The sequence below is a fragment of the Pipistrellus kuhlii genome, unplaced genomic scaffold (assembly GCF_014108245.1).
Source record: "Pipistrellus kuhlii isolate mPipKuh1 unplaced genomic scaffold, mPipKuh1.p scaffold_m20_p_3, whole genome shotgun sequence".
In the NCBI taxonomy this organism is placed as follows: Eukaryota; Metazoa; Chordata; class Mammalia; order Chiroptera; family Vespertilionidae; genus Pipistrellus; species Pipistrellus kuhlii.
In genome coordinates, this window is record NW_023425529.1 from 61,056,145 (window position 1) to 61,078,075 (window position 21,931).

General features: G+C 33.6%; 1 protein-coding gene across 1 annotated transcript in view; it reads left to right on the top strand.

The window, feature by feature from the left end:
- Window positions 1-21,931, top strand: part of TRHDE (thyrotropin releasing hormone degrading enzyme) — a 370,535-nt gene that overhangs the window by 278,475 nt on the left and 70,129 nt on the right. Inside the window, exons 10-12 of the mRNA XM_036456184.2 lie at window positions 5,106-5,194; window positions 11,795-11,928; window positions 12,024-12,079. Of these exons, the coding sequence (XP_036312077.1) occupies window positions 5,106-5,194; window positions 11,795-11,928; window positions 12,024-12,079 (279 nt within the window). The remainder of the gene's footprint in view (window positions 1-5,105; window positions 5,195-11,794; window positions 11,929-12,023; window positions 12,080-21,931) is intronic.

Genomic DNA, 21,931 nt, shown 5'->3' on the forward strand with positions numbered 1-21,931 from the left:
ACACTGTCAGGGTCTGACTCTGTCAGTTCTTCATCCAGCCTGTATTCCTCATGGCACACATGTATTGGTTCTGATCATTCCCCAACTGGCTCCTGGGTAAACCTGCTTAGGCATAAAGCCTGGGCCTGCCAGAAGTGCATAAGTAAGAGAGGAGGGGGGTAAGGGGAAGAGATCAACCAAAGGACTTATGTGCATACATATGGGCCTAGCCATTGGCCATGGACAACGGGGGTTGGGGGAAGGCATATCTAGGGAGGAGTTTGGGATGGGAATGGGGGAATAAGGACAATTACGTGAGACCATAATCAATAAAAAAATAAACAATAAAAAAAACTACTTGACTGTGACAAAGTTAGAGAGACTCAGCTATGCCTTTGAGAAAGCTCAGTCTGAAACGAGCTTCGCTGGTGCAGAAAAACATAAAGGACACGCAGATGACAGGACACATTTTGAACAAACATACTCTGCCAACCTATAAAACATGCATCAGATGTATCAGCCATGAGTCTGACTTTTTAAAGGAAAAATTTCTCCCAGGCTATAGAACTATATGAGACATCCGTAGAGCTCTGCTTGTGCTTGAGTTATAAACTCATATAGATGATGGTGAACCCGAAGAACTTGGCATATAAAATATTTAGAGTGAAGTAATGCATGGCATCCTATTAATCTAAAAAAATATTTTCTATTTTGAAATAATAGGGCTTGCAGTTAAAAATTTAGTATTCAATTTTATGTTATAGGTAATTTAATTCACTATAACATCATGGTCAAAACTTTAATCCCAATGTTATCTGCCCTTCCTAGGAAGCCTTTCTTTATTGTTACTATTCAATGCAAAAAGTTGATGTAATAACACATAGTGTCTCTCTCTGCCTTAAATCCTGCAATTTGTGGATATTATCTGAGACAGTATAATCAACTCTGTACGTATCTTGAATATTACAGAAGACACTAGAATCTCACTGCAACATGCCTAGGACAGTTTTAATGTATATAGTAGTTATAATTTTATATGGAATAGCTATTATACAGCACAGAAAGATCTTTATATAAGTAATGATTGCACGAAGTTGATATATAAAAGTGAGTAAAATATTTGCTGGAATTTTGGTATTTGTGAAGTTGTGAATTTGTATGACTTTTGTATAGCTCTTTGGCATATCCACTACCACTTCACTAATATCAGTAGCATTCTTTACTATTTTAATACTTATTTATTAAATTGATTGGGGTGGCACTGGTCAACATGAACATAGAGGTTTCAGGTGTGGGTTTCTATGTTACAAGGTCTGTATATTGCACCAGGTGCCCACTACCCAAAGTCAAATCTTCTTCTGTCACCAATTTTAAAACAATGTCTCACTCAAGCTAAATATGTATATATTATTTTCTACCTTAATCTAATCATCCAAATAATCATTGCTTTATTATAAAAAATGTGAATTACTGATAAAGAGAGAGTCCCAGGGACTATTAATGAAAAAAAAAACCACCTCAGAAGTCTTTCTAAATAATTTTTTTCTTGTTTTTTGCATGTTTTTCCCCTTCATAAACTGAGATAACTAATATTTAAGTTGAACTTAAACATCTGGGCCTCAGTGTAACTTCACAAGTACTTTTTTCTTGTCTCTTTCTATACATAAACCACTGCAGTCTTAGATTTCTTTTATTTTTATTTTTTGAGATTAAGTCTCATTATTTTATTTTTCTATCAACGTTTATTTTCAATATTATTTTGTGTTGGTTTCAGGCATACAGCTTAGTGGTTAGACAACCAATTTTACATTGTCTTAGAATTCTTTACAGCGTACCACACAGAGCTCTTCACTCAACAGTGTTCGTGTCTTCCAGATTTTTAAGTTGTAATCATAAAATAATATAATTTACCATGAACTTTGTAAAAAAATGAAATACTTGTTGTTTGGAAAGTTATGAAAAATAACATGGTATTTGATAGCACAGGGATTCAGAAATAAATAGAAATTTCATATATTTTGTAAAGTTATGAAATTTGTAAATTTTTATTTTGTCGTTGTGACAAAGTATAGATTGTGTGTGTGTGTGTGTTTGTGTGTGTGTGTGTATGTGTGTGTGTACACACACTTTTATCCCAATACCTTATAGATAACTTTTTTGCATCTGAACAGTTATGCAATGCAATGTCTGTCTACCATTTAGAAAGTTTCCTATATGTATGTGGAATTTACTTTAGCAACATGAAAGTATTAATATGAATTTATTTTTCCTATACTTTAGAGATATTTGCTAAAGTTCAAAAATACCAATATTTTAAAAAATATATTTTTATTGATTTATTTGTTAGGAAAGGGAGAGGGAGAGAGAGAGAAAAAACAAAAACAAAAAAACATTGAAGTGAAAGAGAAACATTGATTGGTTGCCTCCCCATGCACCCTGATTGGGGATCATGCCCACAACCTAGGCATGCACCCTGATTGGGAATCAAACCTACAACCTTCCAACTGAGCTACACAAGCCAAGGCTCAAATATACCAATTTTTATAATAATTTCTAGTTTTGTTATTTAAAAGAATATAGCTTAAATACATGCAAATCATAAGTTTGCTTATAATAGGGACAAATGATGTTTCACAAATATATTATGAACATGATATAAGAAAGACACATTGATCTGTGAGAATTTTTAAGATTTTTAATTTTATCTATTTCTCTCTTTTATCCTTATATATTTCTTGCCCTACAATTAACACTTGAGTTCACAATTTAGTTGAACCAACTGAATGTGGACAAATATGAACTAAAATGTCAAGTGCATAAAGTTAATCTCTGTCTTATCTATAGATTTATTTTGGCCCCTTTTATTTTATGTAAACTTAATTCCACAGACGTTTATGGAGTGCTTTTCATATTCAGGCTTTTGCAAGATCTCAGATATGAAAATGCATGCATAGTTTAAATTTACCATCAGATCTACAGTCAGACATTGTTGTTTTTTAACTAATTGTTCCACGTAATAAAAAAAAAGAATGGCTGTTAAATAAATATATCAACTCTCTGTGTTTTCGTTATTGTAAATCTATCATTAAATATTTGTGGCATTTTTTTTTTTTTTATTGATTTCAAAGAGAAAGGGAGAGGGAGAGAGAGAGGTAGAAACATCACTGATGAGAGATGGAGATCATTGATTGGCTGTCTCCTGCATGCCCCACCTTGGAAATCTTGCCCAAAACCCAGGCATGTGCCCTTGACTGGAATCAAACCTGGGACACTTCAATCTGCAGGTTTAAACTCTGTCCACTGAGCCAAACTGGATAGGGCATGTGGCATATTCTTAACATTATGTTGGGAGCTTGGAGTTTTTTGTTAAAAAGCTTCCATATTTTGTGTTTATTCACTTCTACCTAAAAATATCAAGACATGTTTGGCTACTGTAGATAATTTCCTAATGATTTTGTGGAACCTAGTAGAGTTGACACTTAAAAATGTTTCTCTAATAGCATGTAATTTTAAAATTCAGAATCTTCAACATACTATTTTGACTTTTCATATTGGAGATAGCAGTTGGTATAAAATTATGAACTTCATTCAGTCTTTCATTTGAAATTTTTTTCTACTACTGAGTTCTGTTCATTGTGAATGAAAAAACATGAAAAGATAAAATGGTCAAATTCCACATGACAGGTTTTAAGGAGATGCCCTGCCCTCTCACCCCCTCCCCCAAGAAAAACCCACATGTTCATTATGTCTTTAGTTGTATAACCCCAGACATGACCCTGAAAAATTCTTAGTTCTCCATTCACTCTCAGACTTATGGAGCTCACACAGTATCTCTCTTTTTACATTTTAAAAATAAAAAAGGGGGAAATAAGTCAGACAGAAAAGTCAAGAACCACATGATTTCACTCATATGTGGAGTATAAAATTCAAGTAAATGAACAAAAAAACCCAAAAAACAAAAACAAAAAAAACAAACAAAAACTCATTGAAACAAATAAAAACCACCACTGTAGGATGGTTACCAGAGGGAAGGGAATGTGGGCAATAAAGGTTAAAGGAGGTCAAATACGTGGTGACAGAAGAAGATTAGACTTTGGATTGCGGGCACACAATGCAATTATACCTATAATGTATCATAGAATTGTACCATTGAAACCTATATTATTTTATTAACCCATGTCACCAAAATAAATTTAATAAAATAAAAGATAAAAGAAATAGTATTTTTCATGCTAGATATTGTTATTACCCCTGTTGCTAATGGTGCAACAATGGGAAAAATTATAGGGTTATATTTTCAAGAAAGAAACAATATATAGTAATTGAACTGATTGAAAAACCATCTAGCATGCCTTTGGCTACTCTTCTGAGATTAATTTAATATTACTTTATGTATGAGTATAGGCCTCAATTTTTATCCGATAAAAATTCAAATTCTAGAAAGTGCTTCTCTTTCATATCTGAGACTCATGATTTATCTCTGTCTATAGATGATCTTGCACATCAATTCAGAAATTTCATTTCAGAAAGCACTGCATTAATGTGTCCCATAGTGTTCTTTTTATTGGTCAAGATTTTAGAAGGATATGGTTAGTTTTGCTTTTCAGTTTCTGTGCTTTAAGTGTGATATTTTTAACTTTCTGTAAAAATATGGTAATACAGTAGTATTTTTTTAGAACAGCTAAACAAATGAGAATGTTGAAATGTAAATGAATAAACCATTGAAATGTCTATTAGTCTAATATAGAGGAAGTAGAAAGGTCTACTTTTTTAGACTGTAACCAATATATGGTGTGGCTCAGATTTATAGATTTTATCTATTTTTTTATTCCTAATGCAAAATGCAACTCTGTTGTGTGAGTGTATTTTGGTGTTGTTTTCCCCCCCAAGATAAGTTGTTTTGTTGGCAGTCCCCCTTTTGACATGAAATTAATATCTTAGAGGCCAAGTCTGCTTAGTGGCTTTGAAAAGGTGAATTCTTCTTTGTAACTCACTCCTTACTTTTATAACTGGGGATTTTTGTTAGTTTCTCTAAAGAGAACAATGCAGATCACAAAAAAAGGTGCCAAGTATATGTTATTTGTTATAGCCATTTTTATTCTTAAAACTTCTCTTTTATTTTGCAGTTACCTGTGGCAGATTCCATTAACTATTGTGGTAGGAAATAGAAGCCATATGTCTCCAGAAGCAATTATTTGGGTATCTAACAAATCAGGTAAAATATATATTCTTCCCAAGAAACTATTTGGTTTTAGAACTATTTGGCTTAAGTTTAACAACTTAACCTCTGGTTTTAGCTGTTATAAAAATATGAATAAAAACAGATTAGAGTAGAATATAGGGAAATGATTATCACATCTACAAAATTAAGTATAATAGCATAATTTTTGCACAGTTTAATTTTAGTTGGCCTGTATAATTATTAAATTTATTTGTGTCTTTTATGATAAATAGAAAATTTACAAGTATTTATAGTATTAATTTTAGCTATTGCACCACTTTATAATTATAAATATAACTAGTGGCCTGATGCATGGAATTCATGCACATTGAAAGGAATTAATTAGAGGAAATATTTTAATATTGCTATTTGCCCTTTCTCTATAATAGAAGTGTCAGAGATGAAAGAAAATTAGTAAAATGTATATGAAAATCTCCCTCCTATCAGAGTCTGGGGCTCTCCCACCACCAGAAAAGCTTCAAAAACGCAGGAGACCCAGACCTGGCCAGTCCCACCCCCATAAAGCCTCGCTGGGCTGAGGGCACAGTTTGAGGTCCCCTCCCCCTCCTCTGTCAAGCACTACTGGGCAAGGGGTGTGGCCTGAGGTCCCTCTCCCCAGCCAGATTCCATGCAGCCTCTCAAGTCCCTGCTGCTCAGTCATGATGTTATGGCATCCTGGGTAATTTGCATATTCCTCTATTATATACATAGATAGATTATATTCAGAACTCCCAATAGACCAGTATACCTAATACTAAAGTACAGGGCATATTTTAAATTCCATTTTCCCGCTATCTTCTCTTTACAAGACTAGCTCTTTAAAGAAGGGGTGAGGACATATTCTCCATAAAACACAGCAATTATAGGGCCAGTAGAAAGGGAACTTGATTGGACATTAAACTATTCCCTAGGTAGGGTCAACTGTCAGGGAGCAGAGAAAGATGAGATCCTATTGTTTCTAAGTATCTTCAAACAAGAAAGTGAGCTATTTCAATCCACTGTCAGAAAGCCGTTTCTTGAATTCAATCTAAATCTTTTATGTTAGAGTGAGAAATAGGCCTCTTTTATTTGTTTTCCATTAATTAAAGAAAAAGCCAATTTATTGCCTTTTATGCAATGTTTAATTTAGATTTAGATGGCCAACTATGTCAACATTTTGCTTTTTTTACTTCTGTCAAATGGTCTGCCTATTGATATTATTTTGCTCTTTCATAAGCATAATTTTAAACAGCCACATATATTTAAATACAATGAAGTATAATTAAATAAATAACAACATGACTATTATGTATTCACCTTAGTCTTATAAGGAAAACATAAGTGCTCAAAATACATATACACATACAAAAAATATTCTTACAGCAGAATCTATTTACTAGAAATACAAACACTTATATTTCTAGTTGAGTTTTTATTCAAAGTTCCATGTTATTATGAAAATATGTGCTTACCTTTATATACGTATATTGTGTATAAACCATTAATATGTGATGTGTTGAAATGGTTACTATAAAACTAAATGGTGTTTCTCATTTTGAATTGTTTACTATAATCTATTCTTTTCATCTCTTGGAGTTAGTATTTATATGATGATTCTGAATTCACATTTACTGTACAATTTGTCTATTTACTTCTCTTTTCCCTCCATGTAGTTGTTTTATTTATCTACATAATTTGTTATGAAATGATGAATGAAAACAGTAGGTTGTTATTGTAATGATCCAACTATTAGAATAAAGTCATCTGCTTATATGATTGCCAGGAATATGAAAAAGAATAGTTTTTAGAAATAAAAATTTCTAAACATTTCTCATTGGGAGGTAGAATGAAAATGGGAAAATTAGAAGAGTGCAAAGATATTGATAACCATCAGACTCAGTCCCAAACTTTACTTTTAAACAATGCAGGGATTCAGAACAAGTCAGATTCTTTTTGGGGATTTTTTCCCAGGTTTGTTTGCTTAACCCTTCTAGTTATTTCCATGCTGTTATTCATAGAATCTTCTTCACCCATACAAAGAATCCAGAATAGTTTCACAACTTTTTTTGACCAATAGCCACAGTTTGTTGTATTTGAGAGATTTCTTTCATTTATAGTTTTCAGTATCAATCTGGAATAAAAACATATTTGAAACCATATGTTTGTCTACAATATCATCTATACTAATACACATGATTGTTATATACGGCCACATAGTTTGAGCTGTATATAACTCTCGAAAATAAAATTTACATAGACTATGATATTAATGGCACACTTGCTAACCCCAAAGTTGTGCAGTTTTCAACCTGCAGAATGTAATGTATTATTTTCCATTAAACATAGCAGAGTTGTGTGGTTGATGGATTATTGTCAAAATGTTGAGGAATTGTGTGGGGCGGGTGGAGCGGTGCTCATACCTAGTAAATGTTTCTTAGAAACTTCATAAAATATAAATCTTGGCATTTCTAAGAAGGAGATAAATGAAAGGCAGCCTTTCTATTTTCCCCATTCAGTCTTATTCTGTGTTTACTTCAGTCTTGAATGTCTTCATATTTATGATGGGGGGGAAAAACCCTGACATTAGGAAAAGATTAGCAAAAAGTTTGTAAATTCTTGTCTTCTTTTATACAGGGTGGGGGAAAAGTAAGTTTAGAATTGTGAGTACATGAAACAATTTTTTCTTGCATTATTACTTATTAATTATTATATTATTTTCCCTATGAACAACTGTAGACCTACTTTTGCCCCACCCTGTATGTCTCCCCACCACATATAGTCAACTAATGTCAATGAAAGATGTTTATCTATTCAAATATTAAGAAAATATTCTGGTTAATTCCTATCAACATAGATTAAATCACTTTTTAATTATAACAATCCAATTAATGTTTTATAATTTTTAATATTAGTAATTTATATTTAATTTCACAAGATATTAAAGCAAGGTCATTGTAAGTGATATATATTATAACTTTGATATAAATAGCCATAAACTCTTGACACTTCAATTTTTATATTGTTTGGATGAATATCTAATTAATTCCAAGTTAGCCTAAAAAAGTTTTTAAACCAATTTTTAAGTAATTGAAAGTAGGAAGAGGATTTATCTCTTTTGATTTTACTATGACAATACTGAGGATGTAGATAACTAAAATGTAGTAGCTTGCATGCTGACTGGATGTAAATTAAAAATAACATGATGATGTAGTGCTTTTCTTAAGCATTGGTTCATATGAAACTCATAAGCCCTTTCTCTTGTTATTCCAAAAGAAAGTATATAATACAGAAACATAAAATATAAATGTCCAACTACTTTGTGCCTACTTTCTCTTGTGTCATTTTGGATACCTTCTAAATAGCATTTTAAACTGTAATTGATAACACTTAAAATATGACTCCCATACTCTTTATTATGATTCTCATCACCACTGTTCCTCATTAGGTCACTGGAAAAGATATCTTTAGAATTCATTGCTTGTCATTAATTTGAGGAACATTTTAAACATATAATCAACTAGGATAGAGAAGATATTTAAAAATATATTACAAAATCTTTAGGAAATCATTTTCCCAAAGATTTTATTTATAACAAAGGTATGCATAAACATATTAATGAATGGCAATAACCTTCAGGTTTTAGTTGAGAACCTAAAGTTAAGAATTTAAAAATATCATACTCAACATTTATATCTTAATTTTTCTTTGGTGAATCAGACATGATTAATTAAAATGTTATTATGACATTATTTTAGTTTTTAAAAATGCATATTTTTGTTAATTGTGTTTTACTTTTAAATCGGTAAAGTGGATAACATTCTAAAGTCACAGAAATTATGTGGATGAATGCATTTGATTTTTGAAAAATAGGGAAAGTATCTGAATCTTGGGAGGTTATTAATATTTTAGAGTAATAGTTGATAGAATTATTTTCCTAACCACCATGGATTAAGCTTTTTAAAATCTCAAAATAAGAAAAATATCTCCTTTTTCTAGTCAGAGAACTGAAGGGAACGTAAATGCCCTTTTATTATAGGTAAGGAAACTGTGAACCAAAGAGAACCAATGGCTGAAGTCCAAAGATTTCTATATAGGAAAATTGGAACTGGAATTCAACTTTCTATTCCTGTTCCAATTCTTGTTTTAGTGTTATCCTCCCTTTAGAATTAATATAAAAATGTGAAAAAAATGTACATCAGATTGCAACGAAAGCTCTGTATCATTTTGTATCAATAGAGATAGTGAAGTACCAAGGACACCAAAGTCAAGAGACTAGAAGGGGACCACTCCTAGCTTTCTTAGACAGTTCAGTTCACCTGTCTGAGCCTCATTTCTTTATCTGTTCCAATAGATACTATTTATTAAGATGGCAATAAATTGAAGTGCTATTCAAAGCACTGAAGACTAGATTTTTATGTTCAGTATACGTTTATGTTTAATAATTATTTTATTTTACTGTAAATTTTTGAAAATTTGAAAATTGGTAATGTATAACATGCTTGGGATTAATTAGCCCATTTCATCCAGGCTTAAACAATTAATGGTCATTGATGTTCACCCAATAACTTTCATGATATAACCTCTTCTTTTTGGGGTTCTACTTGAGAGTACTCTGTAAATAAAGTGTTGCTGTTTTTTAAAAAATAACCTGTTTTGTAGTCCAATGTGTAAAAACCTTGATGATAGAGTACTGGAAGGTTGTGCTTCTTACTCAGACTGGACACAAATAGTTTATATGATGCATTTTAAATATATATTATTGATTTTTTTTTTTACAAAGAGAAAGGGAGAGAGAGAGTTAGAAACATCGATGGGAGAGAAGCATTGATCAGCTGCCTCCTGCACACCTCCCATAGGGGATGTGCCCGCAACCAATGTACATGCCCTTGACTGGAATCGAACCCAGGACCTTTCAGTCTGCAGGCAGACACTCTATCCACTGAGCCAAACTGGTTAGGGCACATTTTTTGGTTTTGAATAACTGTGGAAATTAGACCAGTGGTGTGTGTGTGTGTGTGTGTGTGTGTGTGTGTGTGTGTATACACGTATGTTTATACATTTAAGTAAACTTTGTACATTATGTAACTTCTGAGAAGCATGAGTATTGAGGAAATCAACATAAAAAGATCAGAACTATGATCTAAGGTTTAGTGAAGTCAGTAAAGACTGACATTAAATGTGAATGAAGTTCTCTGTATTTGATGGAGTTAAATGTATAAGTTATAAGATTGGTTTACTGGTTTGCTTTAATTGAATTACTGGAGAACATAATCAAGTTATAATTTCCAAAATGATTTCAATAAGAATATCTTTGTTCTAATTATATGAAGTAATATTAGTGTCTTAAACAAATGAGGTTCCCTTTTCCAGCATTATTGATGATGCAGGGAAGTCTGTTATTTATTAGTACTTTCAAGAAAGAACAAGAAAAATGTCAGGAAACAGTGACTTTCAAATAAATGAGCTCTATAGGTAATCAGTTTCCTACTGAATAAATTAAGATATGCACATAAAACCTTTTATTTTATTCTAGCCACATATTTATATACAAACTAACTAGAAGCCACAAAAATATAGTAGTACTAGAGGCCCAGTGCACAAAATTCATGCATGGGGGGTCCCCCTCAGCCAGACTGCACCCTCTCCAATCTGGGATCCCTCTCACAATCTGGGACCACTGACTCCTAACTGCTCACCTGCCTGCCTGCCTGATTGTTTACTTTTAAAGCAAGAATTTAAAGAAAACGTGCAAGAGAGTAAAAAAGATAAGGCAAAAAAAGAATAAAGTAAACCCTAGCCAGTTTGGCTCACTGAAGGGTCCTGGGTTCAATTCTGATAAAGGGCACATAATCAGGTTATAGGCTCGATCCCCAGTAGGGAGCGTGCAGGAGGCAGCCAATCAATGGTACTCTCTCATCATTGACTTTTCTATCTCTTCCTCTCCCTTCCTCTCTGAAATCAATAAAAAAAAAAAATTAAAAAAAAGAATAAATTGATCTGACAGTACAAGCAATAAAACAAGTATTATTAGAAGCAGTAAAAAATTCATAGACATAGGGAGAGACAGAGTTAAAGACATGAAAAATAGCCTGATTGCCCCTTACTGCCTCCGTGATGGCCTGGCCACCCCCAACTGCTCCTAATTCCAGCCTGGTCACCCCCATCTGCTTCTTCTGCCTGCCTCGTTACCCCATTCAGCCTGCTGTTCAGTTGTTTGGTCTTCCCTCACTAACCACCCTGCTGGCCTTGTCTCTGAATGCAGCCTACTGTTTGGTCATTATTGTTACTTGATGTCCTAAACAATTTGCATATTTCTCTATTATTAGTATAGATATTTCTTGGTTACATTTCTTTTGAGAAAAAAATGTTTTGAGAAAAAAATATGGGGTTTTATAAAAAACAAAAAAGTTAATTATAAGAAAAAATTAATTGAGGTAATGAGTAAACAAGTATAGGTTTTCTAGCAAATTCTAGCTGTAGCGATTAACTGATTAAAGATATTTCAGTTAGGTATTTGGAAGGTGTTCTTTTTAAATTATTCATACTCTGCATACTTCATCCTATTTTAATCCTGAAAATTTAAAATCTATTCTATCCCCAAAATTCTATTTTCAGAGCACCACAGACTAACTTCTTTGGACAAAGGAAGCTGGTTGCTTGGAAACATCAATCAAACTGGCTATTTTAGAGTCAACTATGATTTAAGGAATTGGAGATTATTAATTGATCAATTAATCAGGAACCATGAGGTAAACTGGGTTTACACATCAATGATCTGTTCTAATATGTGAACCTGCCATTTTAATCCTGAGTGATTCCACTTTTTTTCTGGTTGACCTCACAGGTTCTCTCTGTCAGTAATCGAGCAGGCTTGATCGATGATGCCTTCAGCTTAGCCAGGTATGTTTTCCTGTGGATCTCCATGGTAAAGAGCATGCCCTTAAGAATTCCTCCAGCAGCTAAATAGTATGAATGTTTTGAATAATAAATCTTTTAGAAACAATTTCTTATTCACATTCTTGGTATTTGGAGATGAATTATAATAGTGTCCCAAACTCTTGATCAATAGCATCCAGAGGGTATTTCTGGGTCAGGAGGAACTTGATCACTTTTCTCTGTAAGTTCAATGTAACCCTCTGGAGGTTAATAATATCCTCCCAATTTTATTAATGAACTCTACAAAATAACCATTATGCCATATTTGATTTTTGATGCAAAATGCCTTCAATCTTCAGCATTTATTTTCTTGAAATATACTGGTATATCTTTTTATAATGCTCTTTGAATTTAATTCATTATGAAGAACTTATGCTGAAAGATAGAAATAAATATTCCACAGAGTAAAACTGTTCTGGACAAAATGTGTATCAATCTTGTAGCAGAAGTCAATTATGCTAGTTGTAGAAATATTTGTGATATTTTTATGATTATATTTATAATGTTAACATTAGCTATTCTTTTGAAGAGTCATTAAATTCCACATTTTGGTCAATTTTTAATTTTTACACCCGTAAAAATCCTTGGAAAAATGTTGATCATAAATCCAAGATATTTACTCAATTTTAAGAGTAATGAAGCAAACTCATACTTTTTAGTATTTTATATTTCATATCCAATGACAGTTTTAATTTTAATAATCTGACATTAAAAGCTATAGGTTAGGTCATAAGTAATTTTTATTACCTATACTTCACATTTTACCACATTTTTTTCTATAATAATTATGTAAAACCAGTTAAATATGCCTGTGCTGATATAAACATATAACTTGTCTTATTAATAAGCATTGTTTCATACATGGGACCTGAAACTGTTTTTACAACTTATGTATACAATCAAATTTCAATTCTCTTTCATGTACTAATAATTATACCACCTGTAGTATTCTAATTCATTAAAACTAACGGGATTATCTATTGAAGGCTTAATTATTTTAACAGCAGGAAAAGTTTAGGGTCAGGTTATAGAGGTAGGTTTTTATAAAAAGAAATAATGTAGAAGAAAGAACACATACAAATGGCTAAGAAGAAATTGTAGATGTACTCAAATAAAATAAAATAAAAACAAAATAAAATTCCTTGCCTTTCTGTTATCACTAAGGAAGCCAAAGACTATTACTAATATGTTCTCTTAGTTCAGTGGTTGGCAAACTGTGGCTCGAGAGTCACATGTGGCTCCTTGGCCCCTTGAGTTTTTAGCAAAGGCCAGCTTAGGAGTACCCTAATTAAGTTAATAAAAATGTACCTACCTATATAGTTTAAGTTTAAACATTTGGCTCTCAAATGAAATTTTAATCGTTGTACTGTTGATATTTGGCTCTGTTGACTAATGAGTTTGCCGACCACTGCTGATGAGTGATGCTGTATCAGTGTCTCATTCTGATCAGGCATGTGGAGTTTTAAGCACAAAATTGCCTACTCAAAGGCAAATCTAAGGACATTCTATCAGCAAAGAAATCGCTAATGAATCAGTACCAGGTAAATGTAGTTACCTAATGAGAACTGGGCAAATGAGGGCTATTCCCTACCACAGCACCATCTAATTAGGGGAAAATTTAGAATAGAGGTGAGGGAAGCCTACTGAGACAGTGATATCAGTGATATGCGGAGATAATGATTAAGATGCAGCTTTTGCTCTAAAAGTAAGATATGAGACGAGACTTTGAAGAAAATATAAGGCAGGCGTCTTCAAACTACGGCCCGCTGGCCACATGCAGCCCGCAGAGGAGTCTGATCCGGCCCACCAGGTTTTTTGGGCAGTGAGCGCAGCCGAGGTGTTACAGTAGGAATTAGTAGTTCATATAGTCCGGCCCTCCAGCTCTCTGAGGGACCGTGATCTGGCCCCCCCTTTAAAAAGTTTGAGGACCCCTGAAAGGTATGATGTGAAGATTATTTTGATATAGAAGTTTAGTTATTTCATGAAGCCAGAAAGAGAATGTATTTAATGTAACATTGCAGAGAGAGAAAGAGAGAGAGAGAGAGAGAGAGAGAGAGAGATTGGGATTTAAAAGACATCTAATAATTATTAAGCACTTATAAGGTTCTAGACACTGTTGTGTTTTACATATAGGAATTTGTTCAGTTCTCACAACAGCTTTATGAGATAAGTAGATATCTACTATTTTTATTCTCATTTTATAGGTAAGAAAACGGAGACTCGGAGAGGTTAAATAACTTGCCTAAAGAGTCACACAGCCAGTAATTGATGGGGCTTGGTGTTGGCCCAAGTGGTCTGGCTGTAGAGCCCATGCTGTTGTATATATATATCATGTGCATATCTCTATCCCTATCCCTATCCCTATCCCTATCCCTATCCCTATCCCTATCCATCTCCATCTCCATCTCCATCTCCATCTCCATCTCCATCTCCATCTCCATCTCCATCTCCATCTCCATCTCCATCTCCATCCCTATCCCTACCTCTACCTCTACCTCTGTCTCTGTCTGTATCTCTATCCCTATCCCTATCCCTATCCCTATCCCTATCCCTATCCCTATCCCTATCCCTATCCCTATCCCTATCCCTCTCCATCTCCATCTCCATCTCCATCTCCATCTCCATCTCCATCTCCATCCCTATCCCTACCTCTACCTCTGTCTCTGTCTCTGTCTGTATCTCTATCTCTATCTCTATCTCTATCTCTATCTCTATCTCTATCTCTATCTCTATCTCTATCTCTATCTCTCTATCTCTATCTCTATCCCTATCCCTATCCCTATCCCTATCCCTATCCCTATCCCTATCCCTACACTATCCATCCCCATCCTATCCATCTCCACCTCCACTCATCTCCTCTCAATCTCCGTCATCTCTATCTCTATCTCTATCTCTATCTCTATCTCTATCTCTATCTCTATCTCTATCTCTATCCCTATCCCTATCCCTATCCCTATCCCTATCCCTATCCCTATCCCTATCCCTATCCCTATCTCTATCCCTATCCCTACCTCTGTCTCTGTCTGTATCTCTATCTCTATCTCTATCTCTATCTCTATCTCTATCCCTATCCCTATCCCTATCTCTATCCCTATCCCTACCTCTGTCTCTGTCTGTATCTCTATCTCTATCTCTATCTCTATCTCTCTATCTCTATCTCTATCTCTATCCCTATCCCTATCCCTATCTCTATCCCTATCCCTACCTCTGTCTCTGTCTCTGTCTCTGTCTCTATCTCTATCTCTGTCTCTGTCTCTGTCCCTGTCCCTATCCCTATCCCTATCCCTATCCCTATCTCATCTCTATCTATCTCTATCTCTATCTCTACCTATATCTAATCTAATCTATATCCGCATCTCTATATCTATGTCTATATCATCTATATCATCTATATATACCTATATCTATATCTCAGTAGTAATGTTTTTTATTTTAAAAAAGATTCAAGCCATATAGAAAGACTGAGGGAACTTAAAAGAGTAGTTAAGATGAATCCTTGTGGATCTGAACTGATGGTAGGAAAACAAATAAGTAGTGCTATCCTAAAGACAGGATAGATGACGATGGAAATGAAGGGATCTTTTGAGTCATATGCACTAAATGATGGAAGATATTTTTAAATGGACTATTTAATTTAACTTAATTGGATGAATTATTTTTTTCAAAAATTATTTTTGTTGACTAAGAACACTGCTTTCAATACTAACTGTGCAAGCCTTAAATGTTTGAAGTAAGCAATTTCATTATCCTTTATACAAATTAACCAGGAAAATAGCAAATCTCATTGAAGTACATATTATATTTTCTCTTATTGATAATAAAATAACTTTCCTATTGGGATGCAAATAAAGAAATACAAAATGAGAGATTCAGACAAAAGCCCTGCACTTACTTGGTTAAGTTAGTCATATTTCACTGTATTCTAGTACATGTTTCAGTAGTTTTGCTACTAATCTGTATAAATTTTCTTTTCATTTCTATAACACATCATGCTCTCTTAGCTCCTTAGACAAGTAGAAAATGGCCCATTATATGAAGTTTCTTCCTACCCTTATCTCACTTGTTTGTCAGGAATAGTACTAATTACATATATATACCACTTGCATTCCCTTAACTGAAGCCTTTCCTGTCTTCCCGTTAGAATAAGGTGACATCCTGAAGAGCTCGGTTATAGCAGTCAGCACCTTGTAGCTCAGCCTCTTGCCTTTCTGGACCCTTGATGATTCTTGGCTGGTATTAAGGACCTGGCTTTGTCTCATTCATGTATTACTACTGCCTAACTTAATCTTTGGTACAGGATTTTCCCAATATATGATTCTTGCATGAGTTGATGATTAATTATTAGTTATCCAAATTATAAATATGCATGGTGCTTTTTTTGTGCAACGAAGTAAACATATTCTAGCTATCCTTTTAATGTTGTTTTTCAAAACATAAATACCACATGAACACATTTTAATTGTACAACATTTAAACAAAAGAGAAATACAATGCAAAAATGTTCTTTCCCTTCCCTAGTCTGTCAAGACTTTACCCTCCTCACAGGTAAAATTATTATTTGGTCTTTATTAATTCAGCAATTTTTTTCTTTACATTTTCATACAGTTTATTTATTTATTTTTACATGAACATAATGTATTCTGTTCTCTGGTTCATTTATAAAAAGAAGTCAGGTAGGTTTATTCCATTGTTCCTGATTTTCCACTATAATAACCAAGACAGCAGCGAATATCCTTGAACAGTCTTTTGTTGTGCATATATGTATTTTAATAGCAATGTGCAAGTGGAATATTTGGTTCAAAGAGTAAAAGAATTTTAATAAATATTACGAATTGCATTCTAAAGAATTCCGCAGTTTAACCCTTTATGAACTATGAATAAGAAGGCTCAATCCCCTCAAACTTACCATGATCATGAAGTATCCTCTACATTTTTGACACTCTGGCAGCAAAATTTTTTTGAAGTTGTTAAAAAAACTACTTAAATTAGGCTATGCATCTTTTTTATATTCACATTTTCTATATATGTACACATTTGCAATTTGTATTTTTTTTCTTTTATGAATTGTTACCTGGTTAAGACAAAGAAATATTAGAAGATGGGTGAGGTGTTTTTCCTGTTCTATTTTCTTATATATTTAGGATTTTTGGATAGTAACATTTTTTTTGTAGCATGCATTTTTTACACTATTTTCTCTAATATGTGCTTTTTTATATTTTGTAATATATTTCATCATTAAAATTTTTAATTTACATGTCAAATCATTTCTCTTATAGCTTTCTGGTTCCATCTCACATAGAAGACCTCTTCTATCTGAAGATTTTGGAAGTACTCTTCTTATTTCTCACCACTTTGTTTTTAATGTCTATTGCTTCAACCCTTCCTTCTCAAGTTCATTTTTATGTATAGAATGGAATTGGGATATAATTTTCTTTAACATCAATACATTGTTAACTAATTATATCAATTCTACTTATTTAAAAGGCCTTCCTTATTCACATATTTGAAATGATAGCTTTATCTCAAAACAAATGCTCATATTTTAGGGAATTGTTTTGATTGTTAAATTGGCCTCTTTGACACTAGTGCCATATTGTTCTAAATTAATTTAAATTATAGTATGTTGTGGTTGACAAAATATTCTTTTGTCCCTATTCAAAATCTTACATATTTTCTCTTAAATATATTTTTTCAAATCAGTTTGACAAAGCCCATTAGAAATCCTGCTATAGTTATGACTAAATATGCATTGGACTTATAAATTAAAGTTAAATAATTAATGTTTTTTCAAATATGAGCTTTCTAGAATGAAAACATAATCCCTCCCTATTTATCCAGTCCATCAGTCAAGGTCTTTGATACATACATTGTGGTAACATTATATTATTTCCTGATTTAAAAAAAATGGTATGTGTTTTTATAGGAAACTAGCGGGACCCAGTGCCACCCGTGAGGTCCCTGTTCTGCCCTGTGCCCTCTCACAATCCGGGCTCCTCGGGGGATGTCGAAGAGCCAGTTTCAGCCCAATCCCCACAGGCCAGGCCGAGGGACTCCCAATGGTGCACAAATCTGTGCACCAGGCCTCTAGTATGCATAAAAGATCTTTGGTTAATCTCTTCCTGCCCTCCTCTCATTCTCTTCCCTCTGAGATTCATCAATCTGTTCTATGTTTCCATGACTGCGGTTTCCAATTCTGTGTTGAGTGTCTGCCCTCTGGTGGTTAATGTGTGTCATAGCTACCAGTCCGCTGGTCGGCCACTTAGGTTTTAATATATATGGTCAGTCGGTACTGCTTCTGCACTTCCATATTCTAATTTTCATTGCTGACATATATGGAATCAATTCATTGATTACTGTACAAATAATATTGTGTTTTGACTTGAACTTTTAAATTAGTGACTAAATTGCCTAGATTTTTTTGTTTGTTTTGTATTTGTGTCTGTGTATGTGTGTGTATGTGTTTTGTTAAAGCATTGTTATATTGGGAGATATAAAAATCAATAAGATGCATTCCTTGTTTTAAATCAATTCACAATCTAGTAGGGAAAATACACTGTAGATAATGAACCATATTCAGTATATAAATGCTATGAATAAAATAGTATGAAAGCATTGGGAAGTAAAGGATTAATGTGGCTTAGGAAGATTATGGAGCACATGATGTAGGGAATAACATTAGAAGAATGGAAATGGACTATTGAAATCCATTAAAGGCTTATAGGTAGGAGAATAAATGTAGGAAAAGTGTAAACTAGATAGCCCTGTGGCAGGAGAACTATTACAGTAGTAATGCTCATACTACTGCTCCGATGATGCAGAGATTTGAGAGGGAGTAGAATTGGCAGCTAAATATAGTAAGAACTCTTATTAGCTTCATATGTGATGGAAGCTGGGAATTTGGAAGATTTGCAAGAGGAATTGTAATGATCACTGGATATGGATATTTAACACTATCAACATGCTCTGACTACAAATTTAAAAAGCTATAAAAGTGTGTATCACTGTATTTTGGGCCTATGTTGTATTTTGTTTAAAATATTCAATACACATGACAATTATTTGGAAAATTTATAAATACCCCAAAAAGTTTCAGAAATATATCATCCTCCTTCTTCTCCTTCTCCTCTTTTTTTCCTCTTCCTCCTCCTCCTCTTCCTCCTGGCCCTGGATGGTTTTTACACTGATTTATTTATTTAGTCACCACTTTTCTAGAAAATTCAATTATGCAAACATATGCCAATTTACTGCATTATTAATATCATGACATATTTGTTCAGCCTGTGTAGCATATTTTTAAATTTTCTGTCATAGGCTATTCCATTAAGAGTCCAATCACTTACAAAGCCTTCACAAGAGCAGATTACTACAACTTAGTTTGAAAACTTCATTAAGGAATAAGATAGAAGTTATTTTTTTTAATATTAATGTCTTCCTGACAAAAAAAGCATATCTGCAGATTATGAATGTCACACTTAAAAGTGCTCTGTAATTGGTGAGCAGTCATTGTTAGTGCTTACTACAAGTTTGATAAATACATGTTAAAAGTTAATAAATACATTCTTATTGACTTGTCTCAGAGTTCATAAATCTGAGATATGTTAGGGAAACGGGAAATCCAATACATGAGCCAGTGAAAATACAATGGTCCTAGAAGAAGCCAATTATGACAACATCCCAAACTTACGTGTACATGTTATTTTTGTTTCTGAGCCCTGGTTTCAGAACTGGTAGCATTGTGAAAACCATCTGAATGGTGTTTGCAGACTGAGTATTTGGCTCCTTCTGGGGCTTCTTTTTTTTATTATTATTATTTTTATTTTTATTTTTTTAAATTTCTTTATGGATTAAGGTATTACATGTGTTTCCTTATTCCCCCATTATCCCCCACCTCCTATTCATGCTCCCATTCCCTTCATGTCTGTGTCATTGGTTAGGCTTATATGCATGCATACAAGTCCTTTGGTTGATCTCTCCCCCTTACTCCCACCCTCCCCTACCTTCCCTGAGGTTTGACTTTCTGATTGATGTTTCTCTGTCTCTGGATCTATTTTTTGTTTATCAGTTTATGTTGTTAACTATGTTCCACAAATGAGTGAGCTCATATGATATTTATCTTTCTCTGCTTGGCTTATTTCACTCATGGCTTTTACGAGAAGTCCTTCTGTTTCTTCTATTTCTTTAAGAAGTCCTTAAAGTTTCTCTTGCATATTATGTGCTGGTCATTTATTCACTCATTGTAGAGAACAGCGGCATGATGTGCCTGAAAAGCACCTATTCCAATTCAGCTGGGCTAGATGAGGAGCTATTTTTCCTACTTTGATAGCTGGTTGTTTAAATGTGTAATCTGGTGACCTTTCAGAGATGAAATGAAGAAGGAATGACTTAGAAACCTTTTGTGAGAAATGCTTTGGCAGATTGAACATTTTATCCTGACTCCCCCACTCTGTTATGGTGAGAATGAGCCCACTTCACTTCAGCTGAGCATTGCAATGCAAAACATGAGTAAGGATCCTGGGTACCTCTGTCTCCTGCTTTATAAATTCCAGTTTTATAAAGGATGTTTAGTTTATGAATTATTTCTTTAATCTCCACCTTTTTCTTTTTTAAAGTATTATATAATCTCAGCATAAACATTTTTTTTCTTTCTCAGTTGTGCTTTATAATGAACATTATTAATAATAATAGATTATTGAGAATACTGATTAAAACACAGTTTATATTGTACTCACTGGCATGAGGAGAAGGATGATTATTTAGTTGTTTGTAATAGACTCATTGGAGAGAAGTGTCCATGTAATTATGTTCTTATTTATCTTTTGTTGAGTCACCTTAATGTGTATACCAAAGGATTACAATTAAATAGAAAATACTGAAAGTGATAAAATTGTTTATTGCAAATAACATTTATTGTTGCTTCTAATCTCCTGTCATTGATGGGAAGGTATTAAAATTAGCTGGTAGTTACCTTCTCAGCCTTTCTAAATGGTGTGCATCTTATCATGGTTCATAGTGAATTCCTTCGGAAGCTTTCTGGCCATCCTCAAAAGATCATGCTATTTCTTTCTTTTTTAAAACACCACACACACACACTCACACACACACACACACACACACACACACACACACACACACACACACATTTTTATTGATTTCAGAGAGGAAGGGAGAGGGAGAGAGATAGAAATATCAATGATGAGAGAGAATCATTGATTGACTGCCTCCTGCACACTCCCTACTGGGGATTAAGCCCACAACCCAGGCATGTGCCCTTGAACAGAATCGAACCTGGGACCCTTCAGTCTGTGGGCCAAAGCTCTATACACTGAGCCAAACCGGCTAGGGAAATTATGCTATTTTTTACATCTCTGAGGCTGGGATTCTAATGATCTATTTGTCACCCTCAGCTATTGCTCCTCTTGAGATATATAAAAAATTACCTTGAAGTCTTCTATTTGTTTTTATACCTTTTTGCATGCAATTACTTAACAGTTCATATCCAAAACACCTCCAAATTGGTCTTAGCTTATACAACACTTTGCCAAAGGTAACTATTAAATATAGTTTGAAAGCATTTTCAGGATATTACACTTTAATTAACTTGGTGTCATCAGCTTTTTTTCTATGATAACCCAGTAAAAGCTTAGAGTATGTGCTTAATTTTCAAGCTACACTGCTCCTACATGCATACACTTGTCAGCCCAAGGTTAGAGAGTGAGGTGACACGTTTCTTTGTCATAGGCTATTCCGTTTGAAATATTCAAAGTACATGAAAATTTTTTAGAAAATTTGTTATGATGGTGATAGAAGACCACTTCA